We start from the raw sequence: 27,380 nt of genomic DNA, 5'->3' as shown, positions 1-27,380 counted from the left end.
CTTCCAAACCCACAAGATGAATGAAGGAAGCTGCCCATTTCACACGCAAATGTGAGATCACATTTGAGGCTGGGCTGAGAGGAGAGAGGAAAGAAATAAGCTGGTCTATTGAATTAATTTTTCCAAAAGGTAATTAACCTTCTGATTTAGTTTTACTCTATACCCTCCAAAAAGGCACAGGAAGTCCACCCAGTATCTATTTTGAATATATTTTATCCATTTGGAGAAAGCTTTGTTTTCTGGAAAATCAAAGAATATAGATGGTTGTGAAAAAGTATGTAGTTTCCTGTTATTCAGGAATAAATCAAAACCCAGAAGAAGCAGCTTCCCATCACCATGGTGACTGGCACTATAGAAAGTACATGGAGAGGTAGATGGAGATGAAGAATTTAGTGGATGCCCTCCAAGGGGCTGATAGTTTTATTTACCCCTGTCATTTAGATTATATTTCTCCTTGTCAGGGTCTAGTTCTGTGGAATCTGAGGTTTCTAGAAATAAAATAATACACCAACCATTAGTTTGGAACTTGAAGCAAAACACACACTTTGGTATCAAGTTATGCAATAGTGAAAGAAAATCATTAAGAACTACTTTTTCCAATGCAGATTAAACATCACATGAATAAGTCTCATTTTAAAAATACATAAAAAATAAAATAAAATAAAAATACATCAACAATAGGATACACTGGTGTGTATTTGTGTGTGTGTGTGTAGAAAGTCTATTACTTAAGTTTTGCATGATAACACATGTATAATCCAGATCAAAATGCTTATCAGCTTCAGGAGGGAGGAGGAATGGAAGAGAGGGAAACAATTTGGATCACATAACTTCAGAAAACTTGCCTGGAATCTGTTATTACATGTAATTGAGAAAATAAAGATCTCTTTTTTTTTAAAGTCTTGTCTATTATTCTAAGAAAGTTGAGTCCTGGAATTTTCCTTTCTGCTGTATTCCTCAGATTTAGAAATTAAGGACTCTTCTTCAATGAAAATTATGCTAAAATTCAATTTTCAAAACATTTATTAAGTCCCTACTGTGTGCAAGATGAGAAGCAAAATGGTACAAGGGATGGAGTCTGGAAGACCTGGGCTCAAATCCCGCCTCAAATCCTGTCTGGCTACAACTGTGACCATGACCCAACTTCTTCATGCCTCTGAGCCAACTCTTTAAGACAAGATGCTGCATTTGTAAATTGAGAGGAAATTTAGAGGTCTGTTTCCACCCTGGGAATCTACCACAGAGATGAAATTCCAGGCTGGATCAAAAAAAGGTATAAAGCACTATGCTATTTGAAGGTAATACATATACAAAAATAAAATAGTCCCTGCCCTCAAGAAGCTTACATTCTATAGGTTCTAACACTCTGAAATAACAGGAAGCATGTTCATCAGAAATGAAGTGGAAAAACAATCGAATGCACTAGAGCAAGTAAGCATTTTGACACCTTGTCTCTAATATTCAGAGTCCAGATCATGGGCTAGAGAGCCGATGGACAGATCATTGTTACTTCAGCTATAACTGTGGTTCATCACAAGCAAATATAATCCTGAGCCTCAGACTAGGAAACAAAGTAGTCTGTACAGCTTGGGCCTCCTAAGTCAAAATCAGAATTATAAAAGACGTATTAGCAAACAGAATTGTATAGTGATTAGTTTTGCCCATCCTGGGCAGCTAGGTAGCACAGTAGGTAGAGTACTAGTCCTGGAGCCAGGAAGATTCATCTTCTTGAGTTCAAATCCAGCCATGGATACTTACTAACTGTTTGACCCTGGACAAGTCATCTAACCCTGCTTACCTCAGTTTCCTTATTTGTAAAATGAGTTTGAGAAGGAAATGACAAACCACTCTGGTATCTTTGCCAAGAAAACCCCAAATGGAGTTGGAAAAGTTGGACATGACTGAACAAATGAACAATAAAAATTGCCTATTTTAAGGTGGGGCGTGGCCAGATAATATCAGAACAACCACACTGTTTGCTTAGAATACCTATAAAACTCTCTACATTCTATTGTAGCTACACCTGGATTCTGTCCAAAGTGTTTTCTGGAGAAGTTAACTGTCCAAAAGTTTTGGAATCCGCTTTTGGCACATTTTCCAATGGGAAGTTATGGGTAGAAATGCTTTACAGAAAGCACATGTCAAATAATTCCCTACCACAAAATCGACTGTACGCTGTAGCATCTCGGAAGGCTTTCTGAGTATGAGACTGTCGCTTTGACAGAAGGCTAGGGCGCTTCATTCCGAACAATGGTGGGTTCCTCATCTCTCAGGCAGGAAATTGGGACCTGAAACCACAACACCTGTTTTGGTATTGGTATCTCCAGCTCTTAGCACAGTTCCCGGAACGTAGGAGGTTTTAAATAAATGCTTGTGGTTTGATTGTGGCATTATTGGCAAAAGATTTCTGGTTGGTTTCATTGGTCTTAATCCACTGAGGAAACTAATTCTTTGACCTATGGACTTATAGACCTCGAATAAGCCAACCGCTCTCCAGGTTCATCCATCACAGGAGGATACAGACTACCAATTCTCTCCCCTCTCCAGTCCTTCACCAATGGGGCCAAAAGGTTGTAGTCAGTCCCCTCCAGAAGACACTGACCCTGTTTAAGAGGTTCTCTGTTTGAACAGGGTATGAACATGGGCCCTGGTGGGGTACAGAATCCAGAGAAGAGATAAGGCTTCTTTTTTTCTCTCTTGGACAAAAGGCAAGCCAGTCCCAAGCCCCTACAGGGCAGAGAGCCCAAATAAGGAGGCTCCCAGTACCAGGTATTTCAAAGGAGGCAGATGTGATACCTCTCAAATCTTCCAACAACAGGCATGTTCCCGTGACTCCACCCTGAGCCTAGCTCTGCAGCGACATTCAAGGCACTATAGCTGATACAGGCTTTGAAGCTCTTTCTTACATGGAAAAGTGAAAACTCCCCCAGGGAGCAATATTTCCCCAAATGAAACTGATCAAAGACTTGCAGTGGATAAATATAACCCCTTGATCCTCTCACAAGTCATACTAGAATGAATCCTGAGGCACACCGACATTATTTGAAATATTTGTGAGATTTTGTATTGTTTTAAAATACATTTTACCATCAAAAGATTGTCTCTGTTCCTAACAGCTGGCCAATTGGGGAAAATTAAAAGGGCTAATTCACCAAATGGGCCTAGGACTATCCCCGCCCCCCCCCAACATATATACACCCAAGAGGTGAAAATGGGATCTGAGGAGAGAAAAGAGTCACTTTCTCCTTCTGCAGCTCATGTAATTAAAGAATGGGACTAAAGTGTGACTTGGCCTCACCAAAAAAACAAACAAAACACACACACACACACAAAACCCCAAAAACAATTTTATGATCCTCAATTAAGAAATGTTTAATCACTTTAAAATGCTAGCAAAAGGCTGTAGCAGGGAGCAGCTGAGTGGCTCAGTGGATTGAAAGCCAGGTCTAGAGATGGGAGATCCTGGGTTTAGATATGGCCTCAGATACTTCCTAGCTGTGTCACCCTGGGCAAGTCACTTAGCCCTGAGTGCCTAGCCCTTACCACTCTTCTGCTGCTTGGAACTAATATATACTATTAATTCTAAGACATAAGGTAACATTTTTTTTTTCTTTTTTAAGGCTATAGGAACCTTACACTGTATATCATCAATTAAAATTCATCACTTTTAACTTCAATTTTCTTCTTAATTGACTTCTAATTAGAAAGCCTTTAAAAATAATTGTCCCAGTTCACAAATGAAAAAAGCGTTCATGCTAATAAAATATGAAGGTAAAAGTTTTAATTGTAAGGTTCTCCCCTTTTTGTAATGAGCAAAATGAAAAAAAGGAACGTTCTTTCTCTGACATGCTTAATATGCTGAGAGCTATAAGCAACTCAAACTAGCTTTCCAATTAGAAGTAGAGCTCAGGTAATTTCGGGGGTCCAAAGTTCTCTACTGGGGAGGAGAGAAAAGGTTTCTCTTCTTGAGGCCAATGTCATCACATTTCTTATTCTCTCCATAAAGCCTCTTTTCAGCATAATATATGCTAAGTCAGTCAGGCATAAAATAAAATGTATTTGCCTTCCCCCCTCCCCACCCAAGGTATCTTCATACCAGAGTAATCTATACAAGGCCCAACCTTTGGTTCCAGATTGAACCCGGATCTTCTTTATCCATAAACTTAGACTCAGTGCTCAGATATCCTTCTCTAGCTTCAATTATCATGCAAAGTAGATAGACTCTCAGAAATAATGAAAACTAAAACAGTATAAACATAACAAAGAATCATAAAATCTAGAGCTAAATATCAATTCAACAAGCATTAAGTGCCTACTACATGTGCAAGGGCCTGGGGATATAAAGGCAAAATGAGAGGCAGCATGGTGCCATGGATGGGTTCTCAGATGCTTCTTAGCTGTGTGACCCTAGGCAAGTCATTTAATCTCTGTGCCTCAGTGTCTTCATTGGTAAAATGAGAGAGTTGGACTCAATGGCTTCTAAGGGCCTTTCTAGTTTTCAACCTATGATCTTATCAGTTCTTGCTGAAGTAACTTGTGTTCTGCCAGGGGTGCGACAACATTTACCTGGAGAAGTAAATGCAAGATAATTCAGGGAGGAAGGGAGTATTAATAACTAGGGAGGAATAGAAAAGGTTTCCCTCAGAAGGGGGCACCTGAAATGAGCTCTGAATGAGACTAAGGGTTTTAAGGGAAGAGAAGAGATCTTAGGGATCATCTTGTCCAATTCCTTCATTTTATGGAAGCCAAAACAGAGGACCAGAGGCCTTCTGAGAGCATAAAGGGAGTAAGCAACAGAGCCAATACTGATAACAAATCCTGAATGGTTTCCACCATTCCATCTAGCCTAATAACCACAATGATAATCATGACAGCTAGTATTTACAGCTCTTTAAGTTTTGCAAAGCACTTTATGAATATGTCATTTTATCTTTACAACCACCCTGGGAGAGAGGTGCCATTATTATTTCCATTTCACAGTTAAGGAAACTGAGGCAGAGACTAAATGATATATGCAGGGTCATACTGTAGGTATCTGATGCTGCATTTGAACTCATGTCTTCTGATTCTCGGGCTAGCTATTTTTCCACTGCACCCCAGATCTACAAAGTGTCCTACAAAATCTGTTATTTCATTTGATTATTTCATATCACCCAAACATGCAGATGACTCTTCCAATTGTATGTCTAGGCCTGATCTCCCTATTGAGCTCCAGTCTCCTATTTCCACCAGCTTAATCCACATTTCTAAGGTTACACATCTAAGAAAGAACGTCTATTTCTTCCCTCAAATCTTTACTCCTCTTTCCTACTTCCTCATTTCTATTAATGGCATCACTATTTCCCCTTCTTTCTCAGTCTTAGAATCTCGGTCACCTTTGACTCATCCTTCCCCTCATCCACCATGTCCAGTCACCAAATCATTTGCCATTTCTCTGCCACTAGTTTCATATTTTCTACTCCTACCATCAACAGGATATCTCAGACTCATTGTTTTACACTTGGCTTACTTTAACAGGTCCTAAACTGGTCTCCTTGCATTCGATTTCTCCCTATATAATTTATCTTTCACAAAAAACATCATTACCTTCCCTATAGCACCACTTTAATCATATCATTCTCCTGCTCAAAAATATTAAATATCTCCTTGTTGCTTATAACCTAAAGTCTGAACTCCTTAGCCCAGCATTTAAAGTCCTCCATAATTGTTCCCCCAGCCTACATCTCTTCAGTTTCATTGCCTGTAAAAAGGGAGAAAAAATGTCTATCAAGTGATCTGAGAGGGAGCTCTGGTCACCCTTTAAGAAAAAATTGCAAAGAAAGGGCCAGCCTGTATTGGTAGGGGGGAGTTTCTTCATCCAGGGATTCCTTACACCAGTGAAATCACAGGTCCAGTCCCTGTACTTATCCCTGAAGTAAAGTGAGATAAGTTGTGTTTACAGTGAAAAGGAACCAAATCACATTCTGTTACCAGCTTGGGCATTGCTTGGAATGACCCGAGTGGATCAGTTGAGGCCTCATCAGTTCTTAGAGCCCCAGTGTACGAAGGCTCTCCTATCTCCTTTCCAAAGCTCATTTCTTAAATTAATAACACTAGGGGAAAAGAAGTAAGATGGAATGTAAGGTCTCACACCCTCCCGGTGCAGGAGGTTGTCTGAGAAAAGAGAGGTAAGAGTGCTTTCTGTGGAACCGAACCCTCATTGTCTACTGTTCATTCTATTTGAAGCAAATGTACTTTTCTCTTAAAAGATAAAAATTAAAAAAAAAAAAAAAAAGGGAAACAGTGAAGTGGAAAGATGACTGCATTTGGAGCCAGAAGACCTGGTCCCAAAGCATAGCCTGAATCCCAGTTCTCTCCCTTATTACCCATGTGACTGTGGGCAAGTCACTTAATTCCTCTGGGCACCAATTTCTCTGTTTCTAAAGTGAGTTTGGACCAGGTAGGCTCTCCCAATCCTCTTCTGATCCACCATGTACTGAAATAACCAATGGTTTGAGTGGTTATCTACAGATCTCTGCTCTATCAGCTGTAGGTGAAGAACCTGAAAAACAGCTTCATTGGCTACACACTACGCTTCACACAAAAGCAGTGACACGGGTTGTCTCAGTGATATATTCCAGGAATATAATTATGCTGATGTAGTCACGTCTCATTGGCCCTGGGACTATATTCACACTGTTGTGAGATATGTGCTGTCGAACACAGTGCTGAAGGGACCCTTTTTGGATTTGTAGCTGAACAATGAGGTGGTTCAGTAGACAGAGTGCTGGGCCTACTAGAGTCAGAAAGATCTGAGTTCAAATCCAGCCTTAGAAGATTTGTAGCCGTGTGACCCTGAGCAAGTCATTTAACTTCTACCTGCCTCAGTTTCCTCATCTGTGAAAAGGGGATAAGAATAGCACCTATCACCCAGAATTGTTCTGAGGACCAAATGAATATTTGTAAAGTGCTTTGCAAACCTTAAAGAGCTATTTAAATGCTACTAACTCAAGACAGCAAAGACGTTGGAACAAGGGAAGCAATGGGTTTAACTACGAGTTAGGCTAGTCATACCACATATTCATTTCTAAGCTCTGTATTTTAGGAAGGACTTAAAAAAACCAAACTCTTGCCTTCCATCTTAGAACAGATATTAAATATTGGTTCCAAGGCAGAAGAACAGTAAGAGCTAGGCAACTGGGATTAAGCGACTTGCCCAGGGCCACATAGCTAGGCAGTGTCTGAGACCAAATTTGAACCCAGGATCTCCAGGTCTGGCACTCTATTTGCTGAGCCACCTAACTGCCTGGGGAAGGACTTTAATAATCCAAAGCAGGGAACTAGAAATCATGTCAGATGAAGGATCTAAGGATGTTTTTAGTTTAGAGGAAAAGAGGCTCTTGAGAGCATTCGCTGTTTTCTCCCAATGCCTGAAGCACCATCATGGGTCAGAAGGAGTAGAATGACAGTACTGTGTCTGGCTTGGGAAAGAAGAACGAAGATCCTTTTGGTTTGAATGAAGGAAATGACATTTGTCCAGCAGTGGAAAGGACGACCTGATGAAGCAGTGAATGCTCCATCACTACTAACATCGCCAAGACGTTGAATAGATAACTATGTTAGGAAGAGAATAGATAACTATGTTAGAAATGCTGTAGGTAGGATTCTTATTTAGGAAGGGACACAGCTCAGGGATCTCTCAGGCCCCTTTTAGATCAGGGATACTATAATTGCAGAGCCAAGGAAGTGTTTTTATACTGCTAGATCTCCCATCCATTTGTGTATATGTGCATGTTTGTGTTTATATATAGCATACTATATATAGTATACCAGGTTGTCTGTTTCCTTATGGTATTTTTACATGTAAAGAGCAACCCAGATGTTTCCTTTATGTCATTAAATTCTACCCAGAATTAACTGAAAAGAAATTCTCGACATTAAAAAGGAAACTAGACAGGCCCTTCAGAGTAACATGGGCCAATGTTAAATTAAGTACCCTAAGACCCCAAAGCACAGACCTAATACCTCCCAGTTCCTGATTCTCATCAGTCAATTCAGATACTGAACTCCAAACGACCTGAATTCTCTTAGCTTGTTCCAAACCTAGAATTTCCTCCAATGCGGCTCCCACATCTATCCCTCCCAGAAGCACTGTGGAGAAGACAGATGGCTTCTATACAAAGCATCCACAGGAGAGCAACAGGGCAAGCAGGTCAAGTCAAAAGAAATATCTCTTTTGGCTGCGTTGACATCTAAAAAATAAGTGGATTTGCAACAACGGCAAGTAAACAGGTTAAAAAAAACTACATATAGTTCTTAAGCTAAATGCAAATGTTTGAAACATGGTAGCAGCTAAATTCAACTTCAGTACAGCTCTCATGGCTTAGACTTACTCATGGCCTTCCTGCTTGGCAGGCTGCCGTACAGATGTTGGGCATTGATGTACAGAGCCCTGTAGAATTCTTGGCAGTCTCTTTCACCTTTCCTCTGTAGGTGGGTCAGGAGGTCGGATAAACGTATGCGGAGAGATGTTTTGGGGTTCCGGAACTGAAAGTCAGAAAGAATGATTAGGATAGAGGCTTAATTCAAAACCTACATTCACAATGAAACCAGAATCAACATAATATACATCACATGGTTCTCTCTATAGAATCTTGAAGTCAAAAGATCCGAGCACAAAACTAGCTTCAGGAGCTTAACTAGCTGTGTAATTCTGGGCAGCTAGGTGGTACAATGGTTAGAGTACCTGGCCAGGAAGGGATAGGGTACTAGCCAGGAGTCAGGAGGGTTCCCCTTTCTGAGTTCAAATCTGGTCTCAGACATTTACTAGCTGTGTAACTCTGGGCAAGTCATTTAACCCTGTTTACCTCAGTTTCCTCATCTGTAAAATGAGCTAGAGAAGGAAATGGCAAACCATTCCAGTATCTTTGCTAAGAAAACCCCCCAAATGGGATCATGAAGAGTCAGACATGACTGAAAAATGTCTGAACAACAAAAAATCCTGGGCAAGTCACTTCACCATTGTATGCCTCAGTTTCCTCATCTGTAAAACAGGAATAATAATAGCAGCTGTCTCCCAGAATTGTTGGGAGGATAAAATGGGATGATATTTTTAAAGTGATTTGCAAACGTTGAAGTACTCTATAAATGCTAAATGATAATGATGATGATGATACATGGATAAGTATCACACAAGATGGATAGGGATGACTAGGTTATGGCTGGAGAGAATGCCCACATTGAGGACACTACAGAGGCACCAAAGTATCAAATTATTAACAGCAACTCACATTTCTATGGTGCTTTGAGATTTATAGAATGTTTTGCTCAGAACAATCCTAAGAGGTAGGTTTAATCATTTTATCATATTAAGGAATGAGAGAATGAGGTCCAGCATGGTGAAGTAATATGTCTTCCATCATATACCAAGTGACTGTTAGAGTTAGGGCAAGTCTAAGACTTCTGATTCTGGTGTGGTAGAAAGAATGCTCTATTTGGAGTAAAGGACCAGAGTTCAAATCCTCATCATTCTGACGTTTGCTGCCTGTGTGAATTTGGATGAGTCACTGACTTAGGTGTACTAGAACTGGCTGATACTGTTAATTTTTGCCAGATTTTCAGTGTGATCCTTTATACCTTGGAAATTGGCCAAGACTATAAATCAAGATTTGATTTATTCTTTTCCTAATTGTCTAGACTTAAGAAAGTAATGGAGAAAATGTTAATAATGCAAATTAAAATTTTAAAGTGTGAGGGGCAGCTACATGGCTATAGAGCACCAGCCTGGAGATGGGAGGCTCTGGGTTCAAATCTGACCTCAGACTCTTCCTAGCTGTATGACCCTGGGCAAGTCACTTAACCCCAAGTGCCTAGCCCTTACTGCTTTTCTGCCTGGGAACCAATAATTAGTATTGATTCTAAGAGAGAAGGAAAGGGTTTAAAAATGTTATGTGTAAATTTCCCCCCTCTCCCAAGAGCTAGTTTTTAAGCATTTATCACCCCATTACTGCTTTTTGCATCTCTGGGCCTTTGTTTTCTCATCTATAAAGTGAGAGCATTAGACTAGGTGATCTCTTAGGTGCCTTCTGGTTTTGAAACCTGTGATTCCAGGGCTGGCATTTGTTTGCCTATAAATGATTCCTCTTCACCTAAGTACTGCTCACCTCCTTGGTCAGTTAACTCAAAGGGCTCCCTATTATCTCCAGGATAAAATGAAAATTCATCTGAAAGCCATTTACAACCTGACTCCAATCTCACTATCCAAGCTTATTGTTGCATTACACCCTTTCCCACACTCTGTTGTCTAGCCAAACTGTTCCTTTTGCTGTTCCTCACGCACAGCATTCCATTTTCCATCCTCATGCCTTACGACAGGCTATCTCCCATGCCTGGAATGCACTCTCTCTTTTCCTATGGATCTTAGAATCTCTAGGTTTCTCAAAGCTCTTCCTTTCTTGATTCTCCTCTTGGCCTATTATCTGCAAGTGTCTCCCTTCTGAAATTATTTTATTTTGTACACATTTTGCAAATGCTTTTAGATATCATATCCATTATCTCCCTGGATTGAATGTAAACATTCTGTCTTTCTATCCTCAGCACAAAGGATAGTGGTTGACACTTTGCATCTGCTCCTCTACCCTAGTTTCAACTCCCACTTAAGAAGATGCCCCTTCCAGGATAATCTCATCCCCTCTAATCTTACCACCAAGAGACTCATCAAGCTGAATAACAGCACTTCCCTCAGTCTCCTCTCTCTCTGTTTGGAGGGCAGAGTACCAAACTCCTCCTAATGCTTTCTTTTATAGAAGGCAGAAACTGGACTGTCAGTTCACCCCACTTTGCATCTGTTGTTCTGCCTGGTTTCAGTTCTAAGAAACGAGATCCCCATGTCTCTTTCCCCTGCCCCACATCTGCTTACCTGCTTCCTTTTGCATGTTGTCTTTCACTATTAGATTGTAAGCTCCTTGACTGCAGAGTTTGTCTTTATTAATTGTATTCCTAGAGCTTAGCACAGTGCCTGGCACATGGCAGGTGATTAATAAATGTTTATTAGATTAGATACAAGCTTGATGGTTGGTGAAAGGGCAGTGCAATTAAAGAACCATTTTTTTCCTAAGGAAAAATCCAAGGATCTTCATCCAAGATCCTAATTCCTCAGAGTGGCAGCAAAACTTTCTTATTTGCTAGGTGAATAGCCTGGATAATAGTGCTATTAACTACCCAGTGTGTGGCCGCTATGAGTCAAAGGAGAAGTAGGAAGTTTGAATAGCCTACTCTTGGAATTCATTTGTTAAAGGTTATTTTTCAAGCACTGGAAACACTCAGGTCTTGCTTTAGCAACAGAATCATAAGAATCAAGCTTGGGATGAAGAACAAGACACAAATTAAATACGGCTGCCATGGCCATACTTTACTATCAAGAGGTCAAAGGGCTACCTGGGGGACCTGGGGTCTCAGAGAAAATAGTTCAAAGATCACTGGCTTATCAACCCCATCATTGACCAGGAGTCCACTATCATCACTTCTGTCATTGGCTCATTAAAGTAACTTTTAGAAATCCATTGTGTAGGGGGCAACTGGGTAGCTCAGTGGATTGAGAGTCAAGCCTAGAGATGGGAGGTCCTAGGTTCAATTCTAGCCTCAGACACTTCCTGGCTGTGTGACCCTGGGCAAGTCACTTAACTTCAATTGCCTAGTCTTACCACTCTTCTGCCTTGGAACCAAAATATAGTATTGATTCTAAGATGGAAGGTAAGAGGTTTGAAAAAAATTCACTCAGGGTAGAGTTAGAAGACAAGAGTTGAAATCCTATCTTTGATATTTAAGAACTATGAAGCCGGCCTCAGACACTTCCCAGCTGTGTGACCCTGGGCAAGTCACTTGACCGCCCCATTGCCCACCCTTACCTCTACCTATGAGCCAATACACAGAAGTTAAGGTTTAAAAAAAAAAAAAAGAACTATGTGAACTTGGATGAGAAGCAGCCTAATTTAGAAGATAGGTCAGGCTTGGAGCCCTGACAACCTGAGATTAAGCCAATCAATCAATCAATCAATCAATATTTATTAAGTACTTTCTACATGCCAGGCACTGTGCTAAGCACTGAATAGAGAAAGAGGCAAAAAGACAATCCCTACCTTCGAGAAGCTCACAATCTAACAGGAGAGACAGCATGTAAACAAACATATATAAATAAGCTATAGGTAGGATAAATAGGAAATAATTAACAGAGGGAAGGCACTAGAATTAAGAGGGGTTGAGAAATCTAACCTCCAGCACTTGTTAGCTGTGTTACTATGAGTAACTCACATAAACTCTTAGTGCTCCAGAAAAATCTTTATACCTAGAAGGTACTCTTTCCTGACCTAGATCAATAGAAGAAGTTCTTACACTAGTAATTTCTCATAGCAACAAACTTACAGTTCAAGAACCCCACCAAAAAAATTAGGTTGGACAAATAAGTCACTTAACTATTATAAATCTGCTTCCTCCATCAGTAATATAGGACTGTCAAACCTAGAGTGGAGTCAGGTAGACCTGGCTTCAAAAATTGCTGCTGACCCATATTGTCTGTATGACAGGGGGCAAGTCTCTTTATTTTTGCTTTTAATTTCATTAAAAAATATTTATTAAGCATCTGCTGTGTGTAAGACCCTGAAGGTACAAAGACAAAAAAAAAAACAACACTTCTACCCTCAAAAACTTTGATTCTGCCTGAATGACTTATCTAAGGTTACTACATGAATATATATACATGTAAACATATATTATTTAAGGGACAAGTCTCTTAATCTCTTGATGCTCTGGTCAACTCTCTAAGACTAAGTTACAGACACATTATCCACTAGAGGAGAGACTATCCACATTAACACACTGATGAAATCACAGTTTTGGACCCATCCCCATCTCTCAATCCTTGCTACCAAAAAATTGTCCTCCATGCCACATCAATTGTTTGTATAAGGGCAGCTGGGTAGCTCAGTGGATTGAGAGTCAGGCCTAGAGAGGTCCTAGGTTCAAATCTAGCCTCAGACACTTCCCAGCTGTGTGACCCTGGGCAAGTCACTTGACCCCAATTGTCCACCCTTACCACTCTTCCATCTATGAGCCAATACACAGAGGTTAAGGGTTTAAAATAAAACAAACAAACAAATAAATGAATAGTTTGTATACCTGTAATTGCTATAAAATAAGAATTATTATTCTGATTAGCTGTACCGCTCTCTCCTGAAACAAACATAATAATACTTGTCTCTCCCTAACCCAAAGGATATCTTCTTCCTAGTGAGTCAACTGATTATTGCTTTTTTGTTTTTATATTATCTATAGCTTTCTGTATGTCCACTACTTCATGTTCAGAGAACTATTGCTTAAAATAAAGAATTTTAAAAGGGGGCAAAAAGTTTAATTTTGGGGAGCTAGATAGCTTCAGTGGATAGAGGGCCACGCCTGGAGATGGGATGTCTTGCTTTCAAATTTGACTTCAGATACTTCCTAGCTATGTGACCCAGGGCAAATCACTTAATCCCAATTGCCTAGCCTCTACCATTTTTCTGTCTTAGAAATAATACTTAGTATCAATTCTGAGATGGAAGGTAAGAGTTAAAAAAAAACAACAACAAAAACAACTAACCATCTTAAGTAACCTATTTCAACATTATATGTGATATTCTGTACTCATAGACTCTTCCACTCCTCCAAATATGGGAAAGAACTAACTCTTTTTCTCTTCTTTGGGGTTAATCTTACTCATTATAACTTCATCATAATCAATTTTAATTGTTTTGTATTATTGTTCATTTCACTTACATTATTGTAGTCTTCGTGGATATTGTTTTTCTGATTCTACTTTGTATCAGTTCTGATAAGTCTTCCCATACTTCTTTTTTAACATTTCATACAGAAAAATAATGTTCCATTACATTTATAAATTGTAACTTTTTTAGCTATTCCCCAAATAATGGGCATCTACTTTGTTTTCAGTTATAAGCAACTACAAAAAGTATCACTAGGGTCAGCGAGGTGGCTCAGTGAATTGAGAGCCAGGTCTGGAGGGGAGGTCCTGAGCTCAAATTTGACTTCCAAAACTTTCTAGCTGTGTGATTTTGGGCAAGTCACTTAATCCCAGGTGCTTAACCTTTACCACTCTTCTGACTCAGAACTGATACCTAGTTTCTATTATGAGATGGAAGGAAGGGGTTAAAAGGAAAAAAGTATCACCAAAAATATTTTGGTGTGGATGGGACCTTTTTGTCATTCACCTCTTTGGGCTATATACATAGCAGTGGAATCTCAGGGTCAAAGGATATAGACCTTTTAGTCATTTTCTTAGCATAATTCCAAATTGCTTTCCAAAATAACTGGACCACTGCACAATACCAACAACAGTACAACATACCCATCTTTCCACAGTCTCTCCATCATTGACTATTTTCATCTTTTGTCATCTTTACCAATTTATGGGTGTGTAACATAGCCTTTTATAATAGCCTAATAATAAGAAAGAAAGCATAGAATCTTGGGTAGCAAACTCAAGAGTTAGGAAGACTTGGGTAGAAGTCTTACTTCCAACCTGTACTGGTTTTGTGATGCTAGACTAAAGTCATTCAACCTTTCAATGCCTCTAGGCAACTCTCCAAGACTCTAAATTGCAGAAATATTGGCAATCTGCACTGCTTTAGGGAACCTCCTCACCAGGAATTTCCTACAGACCTGCACCACTGAAGTCATAGGTTTGGACCAGAAATAAACGAAACCAGTAATTTTCAGTTCAGTTTCTATCCAGTTATAAACATCACTGTCACTTTAAATCTCCTTAATTGGAATGGTTTCCAATAGAAACCAATTAGTTGCTAAGTACTGAAGAGAGAAATCAGATTAACAAGTCTGATCTTTAACTCCTGGGGGCCCAGCAAAATGTTGGGTCAGACAGGTTTCCTGCCAGGGTGGGAAGAGAGGTTGTGGCTGCTTTCCTCCTCAGGCAGAGAGTAAGAGCAAAGAAGGGCAAAGGTCTAGCAGCTGGAGAGACAGAAGTGGGACACACAGAACGATTCAGAAAGTAGAGCAATGCTTAGTCTATCTTCTACCTTCTTAGAGAATCAGAGGGGAACTCATCAAACTCTAGAGAGGGAATGCCAAAAAAATTAAGAAGAACTGGGCTGTAAACATTGCTCATGAGGGAAATGAGCCCTGGGTCACTGTGGAAAGAGTACTAGAATGGAAGTCATTAGCTGGGAGTGAAGTGACAGTTCTCTCACCTACCAGCTTTTTGAATGTGAACATAACTTCCCCGTACCTCCCTGTCTGTAAAACAGAAGTTTTACTTCTACATCATCCACACAAGGTTGCTGGTAGAAAAACATTTTGTTTGTTTGTTTTAAATAGAATTTATCCACAAGTGTCCCAACCCCTCCTCATCCTCCCTCCATCACAGAAGGTATCATTTGGGAGAAAGACTTGTTCATAAAAATTAAGTCTTTCATGTTTCCATCTTTCAGTTCTTTCTCTGAAGGTAATATTCTCAATTTATTCTTCCAATATCAATTCTGTAGCTGTGCGTGATATTCTCTTGGTTCTATTCATTTTACTAGTCGTTACTCAATGTAGTTCTTTCCATGGTTTTTTTTTTTAAACTGGCCTCATCATTTCTTATGGCACAATAAGTATTCTATTACAATTGTATACCATAATTTGTTTGACCATTTCCCAAATGATGGGCATTCCCTCAATTTCCAAATCTTTGCCATTACAAAGAGAGCTGCTGTGAATATTTTGGAATACATATAGGTTCTTTCCCTTTTCCCTCATCTCCTTGGAAACAGACTCAGCAATAGTATTGCTGGATCTAAGGGTATATGTCATTTTATAACTCTCTGGATGTAATTCCAAATCACTCTCCAAAAGGGTTGGATCAGTTCACAGCTCCACCAACAGTGTATTAGTGTCTCCATTTTTCCATATCCTTTCCAACATTTGTCATTTTGCCCTATTGTCATTTTAGCCAATCTGATGAGTATGAGATGATGTCTCAGAATTGTTTGGTTTGCATTTCTCTAATCAGTAGTGATTTAGAGCATTTTTTCATATCCTTATATATGGCTAGAAAAGCACTTCTAAAAAAGTATTGAAATCTATTGTTGTATCACCTGCCTTTCCCAGAAAACCAAACAACTGAAAATGAATCCTGTGACATTTTCATTGACCAAAGTTGGCCCCAGTTTCTTGCAGAAGTGGGGGGGGGACCAGGAACTCTACATATGTATCAGCCTTTTTTGATATGTTGTTTGTTTTGCTGAACTTTCCCCCCCTTCCTTTTAAAACCTTTTTATTATAAGGGAAGGCAAGTAGAAGGATACAGTAGGTGAAAGAAAAACTAAAAATATCAATACAATTATATGATTTAACAAAATAATCACAAAATAAAACAAGTTCTCATTTGTTCCATGTGATGCTATGTTGAGAAGGTTTAGATTTCTCTGACTCCCATGCTTATCATTCAACTGAAAAATGCTCTCTCCAAAGTTACAGGTGATCTCTTCATTGCCAGATATAATGTTTGACCTTTTTCAGTTTTCTTCTTTTCTTGACTTCTCCAAAATATTTGATACTATTGACTTTCTTCTCCTATATACTCTCTTGATTTCTGTGACAGTGTTCTCTTCTGATTCTCCTGTCTGACTACTCAGTTTCCATTACTCTTCATCCACATCATAACCACTAATCTTGGGTGCCCTCCAAGGCTCTGCACTGGGCCCTCTTTTCTGTTCATGCTCTACTATCTCATTTGGTGATTGTATCAGCTCCCATAACTACAGTTATTGTTTCTCTGCAAATGAGTCCCATATCTCTGTACATAATACTAATCTCTCTTCTGAACTACATATAGTCCTGTACCACTTTCCTTTTGGATATTTCCTTTTGGATTTTTCCTTTTGGATATTTCCAACTGGATGTCCCACAGGCATCTCAAACTCAGCATGTCTAAGACAGATCTCAATCTCTCTCTCCCCACCCCTCCAAAAGAACCCCCCCCCACAACTTTCCCTTTTTCTAACTTTTTTATTAATATCAAGATCTATTACTATCTTCCCAGTCACTGAGGTTTACAATTTTAGTATCCTATTCAATTCCTCACTCTTGCTAACCCTATATATTCAACACATCCCCCAATCTTGTTATTTCTATCACAAGATCTCTCACCACCTGCCTCAAGGCTCCCCACTTCAATCCATCCTTCACTCAACTGACAAAGCAGCTGAAGTATAGATCTGATTATGCCTTCCCTTTCCCCTTCTCAGTAAACTCTGCTGGCTCCCTATTACCTGCCCCCAATCTCCACCAAGAATTAATTCTAAATTCCTCTGATTGGCAATTAGGGCTCTTCACAACTTGGGCCCTTCTTATTTTTCCAGACTTCTTATAAATTACTTCCTCACTCTACATATCAATCATATTGGCCTGTGGACTCCTCCCCTGCCAAATGATTTCATCTACTGTCTTCATGCCTTTGCATTGACTGTCATCCATGCCTGGAATGCCCTATCTCTTCAACCCCACCTATTAGTTTCCTGGTTTTCCTTTAAGACTCAGCTCAAATCCAATCTTCTTTTATTTGTTTGTTTGTTTTTATTTTTTAATTTTTATTTTGAATATTTTCCCATAGAACATATTTCATGTTCTTTCCCTCTCTCCCAACCCTCCCTAATCCCCCTTAGCTGATGCACAATCCCACTGGGTTTTACATGTATCATTGATCAAGACCTAATTCCATATTATTGATAATTGGACTAGAGTTATCGTTTAGTGTCTTCATCCCCAATAATATCCCCATCAGCCCATGTGTTCAAGCAGTTGTTTTTCCTCTGTGTTTCTCCTCCTACAGTTCTTCCTCTGAATGTGGCTTGTTTTCCTTCTCATAAGTCCCTCAGCCTTGCATTGCTGCTAGTAGAGAAGTCTGTTATGTTCGATCAAATCTAATCTATTTAGGAGGCCTTTATCAGTTCTCATAGCTGCTGGTGCCTTTCCTTCTGAAATTACCTGCCAAATACTCTATGTATGTTTTAGGTACAAAGTTATGTACCTGTTGTTCCCCTGGAACCTTTTTTTTTTTTAAATCTCTGGTACTTAGCACAGTGCCTCCCACACAGTAAGTACTTAATAAAATGGTATTGGTAGATTTCCTGGAATAGTTGAACAACTCAAATGTCACCATCTCCATGAAACCTTTCTGGCTTCCCCAGCCAGAAAATTTTTCCCTTATAGGCCTGCACTGCACAATATTTCTATTCCTCTTGCATACTTATCAGTGTATTTTGTATTATTATCTGTTTAGGTCTTATCCCTTTGTCAAATACTGGATTCTCAGTGGGCAGGGACTATGTCTTATTTCAGCAAGTATCATCTTCTATATGAGATATTTCCTGAATTCCCCAGCTGCTGGTGCCTTTCTTCCAATGTCACCTTGTGTTTATTTTGTATATACTTATGCACTTAGGAGAGGCAATGTGGCATATAATGGAGAAAAGTCAAAATGTCCTTGAAGTCAGAGTCCTGGGTTAAAAGTCCCACTTCCATAGACATAGTGTCTGTGTGACCCTGGACAATTCCCTAAATTTCTCATTGCTTTCTCTAGACTTCTCTTTAAGACTAAATTGTGGGGGGCAGCTGGGTAGCTCAGTGGATTAAGAGCCAGGCCTAGAGATGGGAGGTCCTAGGTTCAAATCCGGCCTCAGACACTTCCCAGCTGTGTGAACCTGGGCAAGTCACTTGACCCCCATTGCCTACCCTTACCAATCTTCCACCTATAAGTCAATACACAGAAGTTAAGGGTTTAAAAAATTAAAAAAAAAAAGGTTAAGTTGTGGGTTCAATTAGGTGGCTCAGTGCATTGAGAGTCAGGTTTGGAGATAGGAGGTCTTGGCTTCAGATACTTCCTAGCCATGTGCACCTTGGCAAGTCACTTAACTCCTATTGCCTAGCCCAGTGATGGTGAACTGTTTAGAGACTGCGTGGCCAAATTGCAACCCTCATGCTGCATGTGAGCTGCCCCTTTACCCCACACAGAGGAGGGAGGAAGTGCTCCCATTGGGCTGCTGGGCAGAGGGGTAGGTGAAGTGAAAAATGTCTTTAGGTGTGGTAGAGAAGGGGAGGAGAGCAGCCTCCTCTGGCATGTGTAAAAATTAAAATTAATATATAATAATAACATTAGGTATTATATTTTATAAGATTTATTAATAATCATTAGAAATAAAGGAATAAAAAGGCATTTATCTAACAAAATAAAAACATGTGCCCATGGCTATTCTACCTGTTCAAAAGTCCCACATTCACAGCTGCTCTCATAGGAAGAGAAGAGCTAGACATAGAAATCCACGGAATTTATCTCCTGTCTATAACAACAGGAAGTCAGTGGGCTCCTGGGTAATACAGTTCAAAAGTATAAAATTTCTAATTATACACATGTGCCATAGGTTCACCAACATGGGCCTAGCCCTTACCACTCTTTTGCCTTGGAATCAATACATAGTATTAATTCTAAGATGGAAGGTAAGAGTTTTAAAAAAAAGGACTAAGTTGCAGAGATGCAACTGGGTAGCAAAAGTGGACAGAGCACCAGGCCTGGAGTTAGGAAGATCTGGGTTCAAATCTGTCCTCAGACAATTTCTAGCTCAGTGATCCTGGGCAGATCACTTAACCCTGATTGCCTAGCTTTAGCCACACTCTTCTATAGTAAAATTGATACTAAAACAGCAGGTAAAAGTTTAAAAAAAAATGACTAAATTGTAGAGAAGGTGAGGACCTGCATTGGTGGATAGAATTTTCTTTACATTTCTCTAAACTAACGAAATCATAAGTCCAGTCCTTATCCCTCCCAATACTCTTGAATATTTTGTCTCCTGTGATGGAATACAAGCTCCTTGAAAGGATTTTTTTGACTTGTATTTCCAATGTCTACATATAGTAGAAATCTATTAAACACTTGCTGATTAATTCATCTTTGTATGCTCCAGTGCCACAATTGCTGAGGAATTGTTGCTGAAGTGAATTGAAAATGGTCCTGAATTAACTTTTAGATCAAGGGCATAAATCCTAATGTCCTCACAAATGGAATTCTCCTGGCTTCTGACCATACATAGTCAATCCACTTAACTGATCAAGAGAGGTAACAGATATGACTCTATAACATCTGGGAATCTTTCCAGCTTGGCCATAGGAGGAATAAGAAAAATCAGAGACATAATTAGGAATTTTTTTATACAAAGGATAAGGGAAAGAGAGAGGGAACAGTTCATCTGTATAGTCTAAAGTGAGGGAGAAAGAGTAGCATTATGGGTGAAAATAGCTGTTAGAGGGTAAATATTATTGGTGGAGGTTGATGAAGTTGCAGAGAGCTATTTGGTAAAACAGTGTCCTTATTTATTTTGAGGAGAGGTAGGGATAGGAAATAGGAGATTATAACTCTTGTACTATATCTTAAAATCTAAATCCTATACTAAAATCTCTAAATAACTATTTCTAACTGCTTTTCTTGACAGGATCTTCTTGCCAAGCAAAGCAGGCCTAACTCTGGCCTATTCTGTCTAACTTATATTAAATTCCCTATCTTAACTACTAATTGATGTACTTTAATTAATAATTATTTAACTTTTCCAACTCAGTATCTGGAAACAAACTGTCAGAAGTAACTGTCAGTCTCTTGACAGAGAGTCACTGATGCCCCACTGATCTCTCCGGAAGTCAGAAAGAAGGACCTTCTTAACTGAATTTTTCTCCCTTTTATCCTTGGTCTCTTAAAGTGACAGAGGGCAAGAGCTATCTGCTCTGCCTCTTAAAGAGACAGAGGGAGATTTTACAAAACTCCCAATCTGTCAGATACTGTCTCCTAAGAAATAGTGGGAGATAAAGAAATTCCTATTAATAGTACTGTCCTACAATGAGACCCTTATCACCAAAGTTGAGCCCAAACAGAAAAGAGCTCACCAGGGTTCAGCCTTTGAGGATGGGAAGTAAGCAAACCCTACGGCCATGATGGCAAACCTATGGCACTCATGCCAAAGATGGCCCACAGAGACCTCTCTGTGGGCACATGTGACATTCCTGGGAGAGTTAATTACTAGAAAGGCTGAGGAATTCTTGTGAAGCTGCTCTCTTCCCCCTCTCTCCCTCCTCTGCACTAACTCCCTCCCCTGAATGGAACAATCAGGCCACTCCCTTCCTTTTCTCCCTCCTCTGTCAGGGGTAAGGCTGGGGGTAGGGGGGGGGGACACTGCACACAGTCTGGGGAGGGACAGGGCATGGCATGTGGTCTCTAAAAGGTTCACCATCACTGCCCTACAGCAATGCTGCCCATATATACAAAGCCTTTCTGCTCAATTTATAGTCCTGGAGGAAAGGAAAGACGGGGAGCAAAAAATGAAAGCAGATGCAAACATTTGCAGCAATGCCAATACCTTTTCTGCTTCTTTGTTGGTGAGAATTTGTGGGTAAAATCGGTTTAATTGGAGGATAATTTTATCAACTTGCTGCTCACTCAATCGGCCATTGCTTGTAAGAAAAGGTGTGTCTTGGACAAGTCGGTCACAGTAAGTCTGATCTGAAAAAAAAAAGCAAGAACAAATATACATCTTTATAAATTGTTGTCATGAGCTGGCAAAACTTGCTTTGAATGAGCCAGCTTCACCTGTTGTGAAAGCCAAACATGCTGAATTGAAGCATTTGATGATTCCAAGTTTCCTGAGCCTCATTCCCATAGAGCCATTTCAGGGGATTAGCCTTACAACGTGAATAACTGGTTTGGGGACAGGAATTCAGTGTAATAAGCAATTATTAGCACCTGCTCTGTGCACCAAACTGGGAAGATACAAAAGTAAACAAAATATTCCCTGCTGTTAAGGAGCTTCCAGTCTGATGGGGTTGCATCATTGGAAAACATAAGTAAATAACCCTAGCACATAATTCAGTGCATCAGGGAAGCACAGTGTTCTGGGGGCAAACTGGAGAAGAACCAATCCCAACTGGGATAGGGGATGGGAGAAGAAACAGAGAGGGGCTTCAGGAGGTGGCATTTTAGCAGAGTTTGGAAGGATTTCAACAAGCAAAATAAGAGAATATTCTGGGTATGTTGGGAATAACATAAGCAAAGATTCAGAGACAGGAAAACTTGAGATATTCCTGGGGGATAGAGATTAGTCTCTATTGGCTATGACACCAAATATATAGGAAGAACAGGAGGAACTAAGCCTGAGAAGATAGGGTGTCACAAAATTATAGGCTTTGAATGCCAAGCTAAATAGTTTGGACTTCATCCTAGAGGCAATGAGAAATCATTGGGAACAGGTTTTTTTTTTAAACCCTTACCTTCCGTCTTGGAGTCAATACTGTGTATTGTGGTAAGGGTAGGCAATGGGGGTCAAGTGACTTGCCCAAGGTCACACAGCTGGGAAGTGTCTGAGGCCAGATTTGAATCTAGGACCTCCCATCTCTAGGCCTGGTTCTCAATCCACTGAGCTACCCAGCTTCCCCCCCCCCCATTGGGAATAGTTTTAAGGAATGACATGATATGCTAAAAATGAGGCAGCCATATGAAGTGGTATTAAACCTGAGTTGAAATCGTTATTCAGATGCTAACTGGTGATGTGACCATTGGCAAGTCACTTATCCTGTTTTAGACTCAGTTTCTTCATTTTAAAAATAGGGATAAGAATAGCACCTGATTCACAGGGTTGTGGTGAGAATCAAATCAGATGACATACATAAAGTGATTAGCAAACCTCAAAAGGTAGTATAAATGTTAGCTATTAAAATGGTGCTTTCAAGTAGGCTGATGACAGTTTGATGACCAGGAAAATGACAGTTTATTTCAAACTGGGACTGGATTAAAGTGGGAAGAGACTTTATTCTCTTAAACATAAGGGAACCTTTGAATGTCTTATAGCAGAAGAGGGCCATGACATTCATCAAGTTAGCTATGAGCATTTAAGTGAGCATTATCAACTGATATAATAAAGGTTTGCTAACCGATTGGTTTTACACCTCAACATACAAATAAATATTGAGGCAGAAAATGTCTAATTCTCAGCCAAACTCAGATTGTAGCAGACATGAAGATGGTTTTAGCTCTCACACTAACAAACTACAAGGTTATATGGGGATGCATTTATAGAGGTAAAGACACAAAGAAACAATTGACCATCATTTGTTGTGCTTTCTTGTCCAGTCCATAAGAAAATTATTTCCCATACAATTCTGTGGACTACATTTTGTAGCTGAAAATGATTTGTCCTTGGCCCAGAACTACTAATAGAAGCTAATTACTGTGATTTCCTCATTGGCAGAGTATTTTTCCTCTGGAGATCATGTAGATCATATTCAATTCTGATACATTTTGGAATGAGTTGTCATCTCTCCTGGCTTTGGATAAAATTTGTTGTTGTTTAGTTGGTTCAGTTGTATCATGACCCCATTGGGGTTTTCTTGGCAGAGATACTGGAGTGGTTCGCCATTTCTTTCCACAGCTCATTTTACAGGTGAGGAACTGAGGCAAACAGGATTAAGTGACTTGCTTAGGGTCATATAGCTAGAAAATATCTGGGGTCACATTTGAATTCAGTTATTCCTAACTCCTGGCCAGACACTTAATCCACTGCACCACCCAGCTGCCCTTGGGTAAGATGGTCTCTGTCAAATTCTAGGCCAGTCTGTCACTAACTCATGGCATGACTTTAGGCAAGTCTTGTTCTCTCTGAGTCTCAATTTGCCCATCTGTAAAATAATGATGTTTAAGACCATTTTAAAAGAACTAAAGATGAAGAATGCTACACACCTCCTAATAGAGAAGTGACGGGCTGATAAGCAGAATGAGACATACATTTTTAGACATAACTGATAAGAGAATTTGTTTTATTTGACTGCTTATTTGTTAAAAAGGATTTTGAGGGAGCAGCTGGGTAGCACAGTGGATTGAGAGCCAGGCCTAGAGACAAGAGGTCCTGGGTTCAAATCTGACCTCAGACACTTCCCAGCTGTGTGACCCGGGGCAAGTCACTTGACTCCCATTGCCTACCCTTACCACTCTTCTGCCTTAGAGCCAGTACACAGTATTGACTCCAAGACGGAAGGTGAGGGTTTAAAATAAAAAAAAAAGGGTTTTGTTTTTCTTTTTTGGGGGGTGGAGGGTGGAAAGACAGAAGGGAAAAAAAAGTTTAACTATTGAAAACAAAATGGGATTAGATTAGATGATACCTAAGGCCTCTTTCAGCTCCACCATTCCATGTTCTTTAATTCCAAGTAATTCCTAGTACTGAACTTCTTGCAAGCCACGGCGTCAGCTAAACGGGTCAAACACAAATTGTTTTCCAAGCCCCCAAGCTTTCCACAGAAGCACTTAACTGGGCTCCCAAGTCAATATCTTCAATCTGAGTATGTCACTCCACAGGGCTTTTCGATACTGAAGCATCAATTATTTACCAAATGAGCTAGCCCTGTATTGCATCAGGAACATGTATCATGCCAAAATTTCATCTCAATTTATTTCTGATTCCCAGAAAAAAGATCCCAAGAATGTGCCCCTTAGGAGCTTCACACTCACTTGGAGGCCTGCCACCGCTCAGCAATCAATATGTCTGGGTTTCTCCTTCAGTCAGCCCAGTTAACTGTGCTTGGCCTAACTTATCTTTGCTGTCCTTTTACAGGAGCTAAAGTGGAAGGAGTGGAAAGTTTGAACATCTGAACCTTAGTCCTGGCTCGGCTACTGACTATTTGAGTGACAACAAACAGGCTCTTTCCCCCTCTCCGGGCCTTATTCTCTCCGTCTCTATAATGATCTCCTAAGGTCTTCTCCAGCTCTAACATCCTGTGTTGCTAGAATCTGGCTGCAAAATGGGGGAAAAGGAGCTTGGGGTTCATTTGACTAATGAACACATACACATTTACCTGAGACCACTGCCCAGACTCCCCTCCCTCAAAAGTTTCCAATAGATGAATCTTGAAGACCCCTTCTAGCCCTGCCATTCTCTGCCCCAAGTTCCTTTTCTATCTCTGTTATAAGCATATTCCCTGATATTCCAAATAGTTTTTCATCCTTCTCTTCCCTTTTTTATTGTCACTTCCCGTTTTTGAGTCTTATCTTTCCGAGGTTATGGTCTTAAATTGCCCGTAAAGCTATAGTGTGACACACAAAGAGAAATCAAGCAGAGTCCTGCTACCCTACGTGTTACAGGGGATAAGGACAAACTCTATGAACCACGGATTGCCTTTAAATTCAGGTCTAAGAGATATAAGCTGTCAGTCCTAGCTCTTAGCTATTTCACTAAGGGTTCTTTCTCTACCCACAGGAACAAAACTGTGTTTAAGCCGAGGCATAATCGTTTCACACAGGGTTAGAATAAATGGACCAAACAGGCCAGTGAGCCCCATTCAGAGCTGATGGTAAATGGGGTGACAAAGACAGATAACAGTATAGCTTGAAGATTAGGTAACCTCAATGCAATCAGGTTCACAACAAGAGACTGATAAGGCATTTTCTATTTAGAGTTTCTGTAAACAAGGGTGTACTAGCTATAGGAAAAATGTGACTCTCACTTCAATACTGTGCAACCTTAAAAGCACTCTATAAATCTCAGTTATGATTATTAGCAGTAATATGGTGCTCTTGACTCATAGCAAGGCGACTTGGATTCTAGTCTTAGCTCATCCACTTCCTAGGTTTTTGATGCAGAGCAAGTCTTTTTTTCTTTTAAATAAAGTAGGGCATTGCGGATACAGAACTAGAAACAAGCTCAAGAAGACAGGTTTGAATCTCGTCTTATACACTTACTGTGTGATCTTGGACAAAATCACTCAATCTCTCCAAGGCTCCGTTGAATAAAAATGACTAGTAAAAGAGCACTTTTGCAAGGCACAATGCAAATACATCTCATTTTTTCCCTTACAACAATGCTAAGAGGTAGGTGCTATTATTATTTCTATTTTATAGATGAGGGAAACTGAGGCACAGAAAGATTAAATGATTTGCCCAGGATCGCACAATTAGGAAGTATATCTAAGATCAAATTTGAACTCTAATCTTCCTGATTCCATTGTGCCATCTAGCTTCCTCATTAGTAAAATGATGGGATTGGATTTAATGATTTCTATGGTCTCTTGTAACTATAAGTCCATATTCCTATGATCCATTTCTGGGTCTCAATTTTCCATCTTAGGACAGAGGATAGGAATGATATTATCTCTAAAATAGCCTCCACTTCTTAGGGTTTACTTTTTAATTATTATTTTAGAATAAAGAATAGCTAACGTTTTTGGTGCTAACCTAAAAGAGGTGTAGATACCTCCAGGTTTAGAGCCCATCTAATGGCTCAATGGATAGAGTGTCAAGCCTGGAATTGGGAAGTCCTGGGTTCAAATCTGGACAAGTCACTTAACCCCATTTGCCTAGTCTTTGCTTTTCTTAGAGTTGTTACTAAGGCAAAAAGTGTTGGGTTTTTTTTAAGAGCTCTTCAAAGGGGGTAAGGGGTACCATAGGTCCCTCCTTCTGGCCTCTGGGGCCAAGCAGGATAGATCTAATTCTTTCTTCAGGAGACAGGTCTTAAAATTCTAGAATGGACTTGTTATGTGCTCCAAAGTCTTCTCAACTCATACTTAAATATTTCAGATTCTTTTAATTGATCTCCAAAAGACATTGTCTCATCAGATCCAATCACTTTCACTAGGAAGGTTATAAATAATATGAATAAAGAGGCATGGGGCAGCAAGGTTGCATCATGGATAGAGTGCCAGACCTGGAGTCAGGAAGATCTGGGTTCAAATTTAGCCTCAGACACTTCCTAACTGTATGACCGTAGGCAAGTCACTTCACCCTGATTGCCTAGCCCAGTGATGAACAAACTTTTTAAAGAGAGAGCCAAAGGAAAGGAAATGCCCATCTGTCAGTCTGTTTCTAAGGCAACTTTTGAAGTTTCATTGTATTGTATCCTACTCATTGTATTCATCAGATTAGGAATAATGTCCCGAGGCTGGATAGAACATTTCAGGGGGCCACATCTGGCCCGCAGGTCGTAGTTTGCCCATCACTGACCTAGCCCTTAAACTTCTGTCTTAGAATTGTTAACCAAGATAGAAAGTAAGGATTAAAAAATATAGTCATGCTCATTTTCCTTTGGACTTCACTATATGTTTTTTAATTAAACTTAAAAAAAATTAAGAATCATTTACTTTCTCTCTCTCCCACCTATCACCACTGAAGGGGAAAAAAAAGGAAACAAAACCCTTGTGACAAATACGCATAAACTAAACAATTTTCTCATGGTCCATGACCAAAAATGTACATCTCATTCTGCCTCTTCAGTCATTGCCTCTCAGAGGAGGTCTACCACCTGGTTTTTGTTTTTTTGTTTTTCATTTAAAAA

At 39.8% G+C, this 27,380-nt stretch overlaps 1 protein-coding gene across 5 annotated transcripts in view; it reads right to left on the bottom strand.

Moving 5' to 3' along the window:
- Positions 1-27,380, bottom strand: part of CARD19 (caspase recruitment domain family member 19) — a 56,043-nt gene that overhangs the window by 3,988 nt on the left and 24,675 nt on the right. For 3 of the 5 annotated variants that reach the window (XM_044683632.1, XM_044683736.1, XM_044683683.1), the window contains exons 2-4: positions 21,429-21,571; positions 8,373-8,526; positions 429-488 (exon numbers count right to left, since the gene is read on the bottom strand). In XM_044683632.1, the coding sequence (XP_044539567.1) occupies positions 429-488; positions 8,373-8,526; positions 21,429-21,571 (357 nt within the window). The remainder of the gene's footprint in view (positions 1-428; positions 489-8,372; positions 8,527-21,428; positions 21,572-27,380) is intronic. The other 2 variants (XM_044683790.1, XM_044683846.1) reach the window with 1 other exon arrangement.

The sequence above is a fragment of the Gracilinanus agilis genome, chromosome 1 (genome assembly GCF_016433145.1).
Source record: "Gracilinanus agilis isolate LMUSP501 chromosome 1, AgileGrace, whole genome shotgun sequence".
Lineage (NCBI taxonomy): Eukaryota > Metazoa > Chordata > Mammalia > Didelphimorphia > Didelphidae > Gracilinanus > Gracilinanus agilis.
Note: the sequence above shows the minus strand (reverse complement) of the source record. Positions and strands in the feature narration are given on the sequence as shown.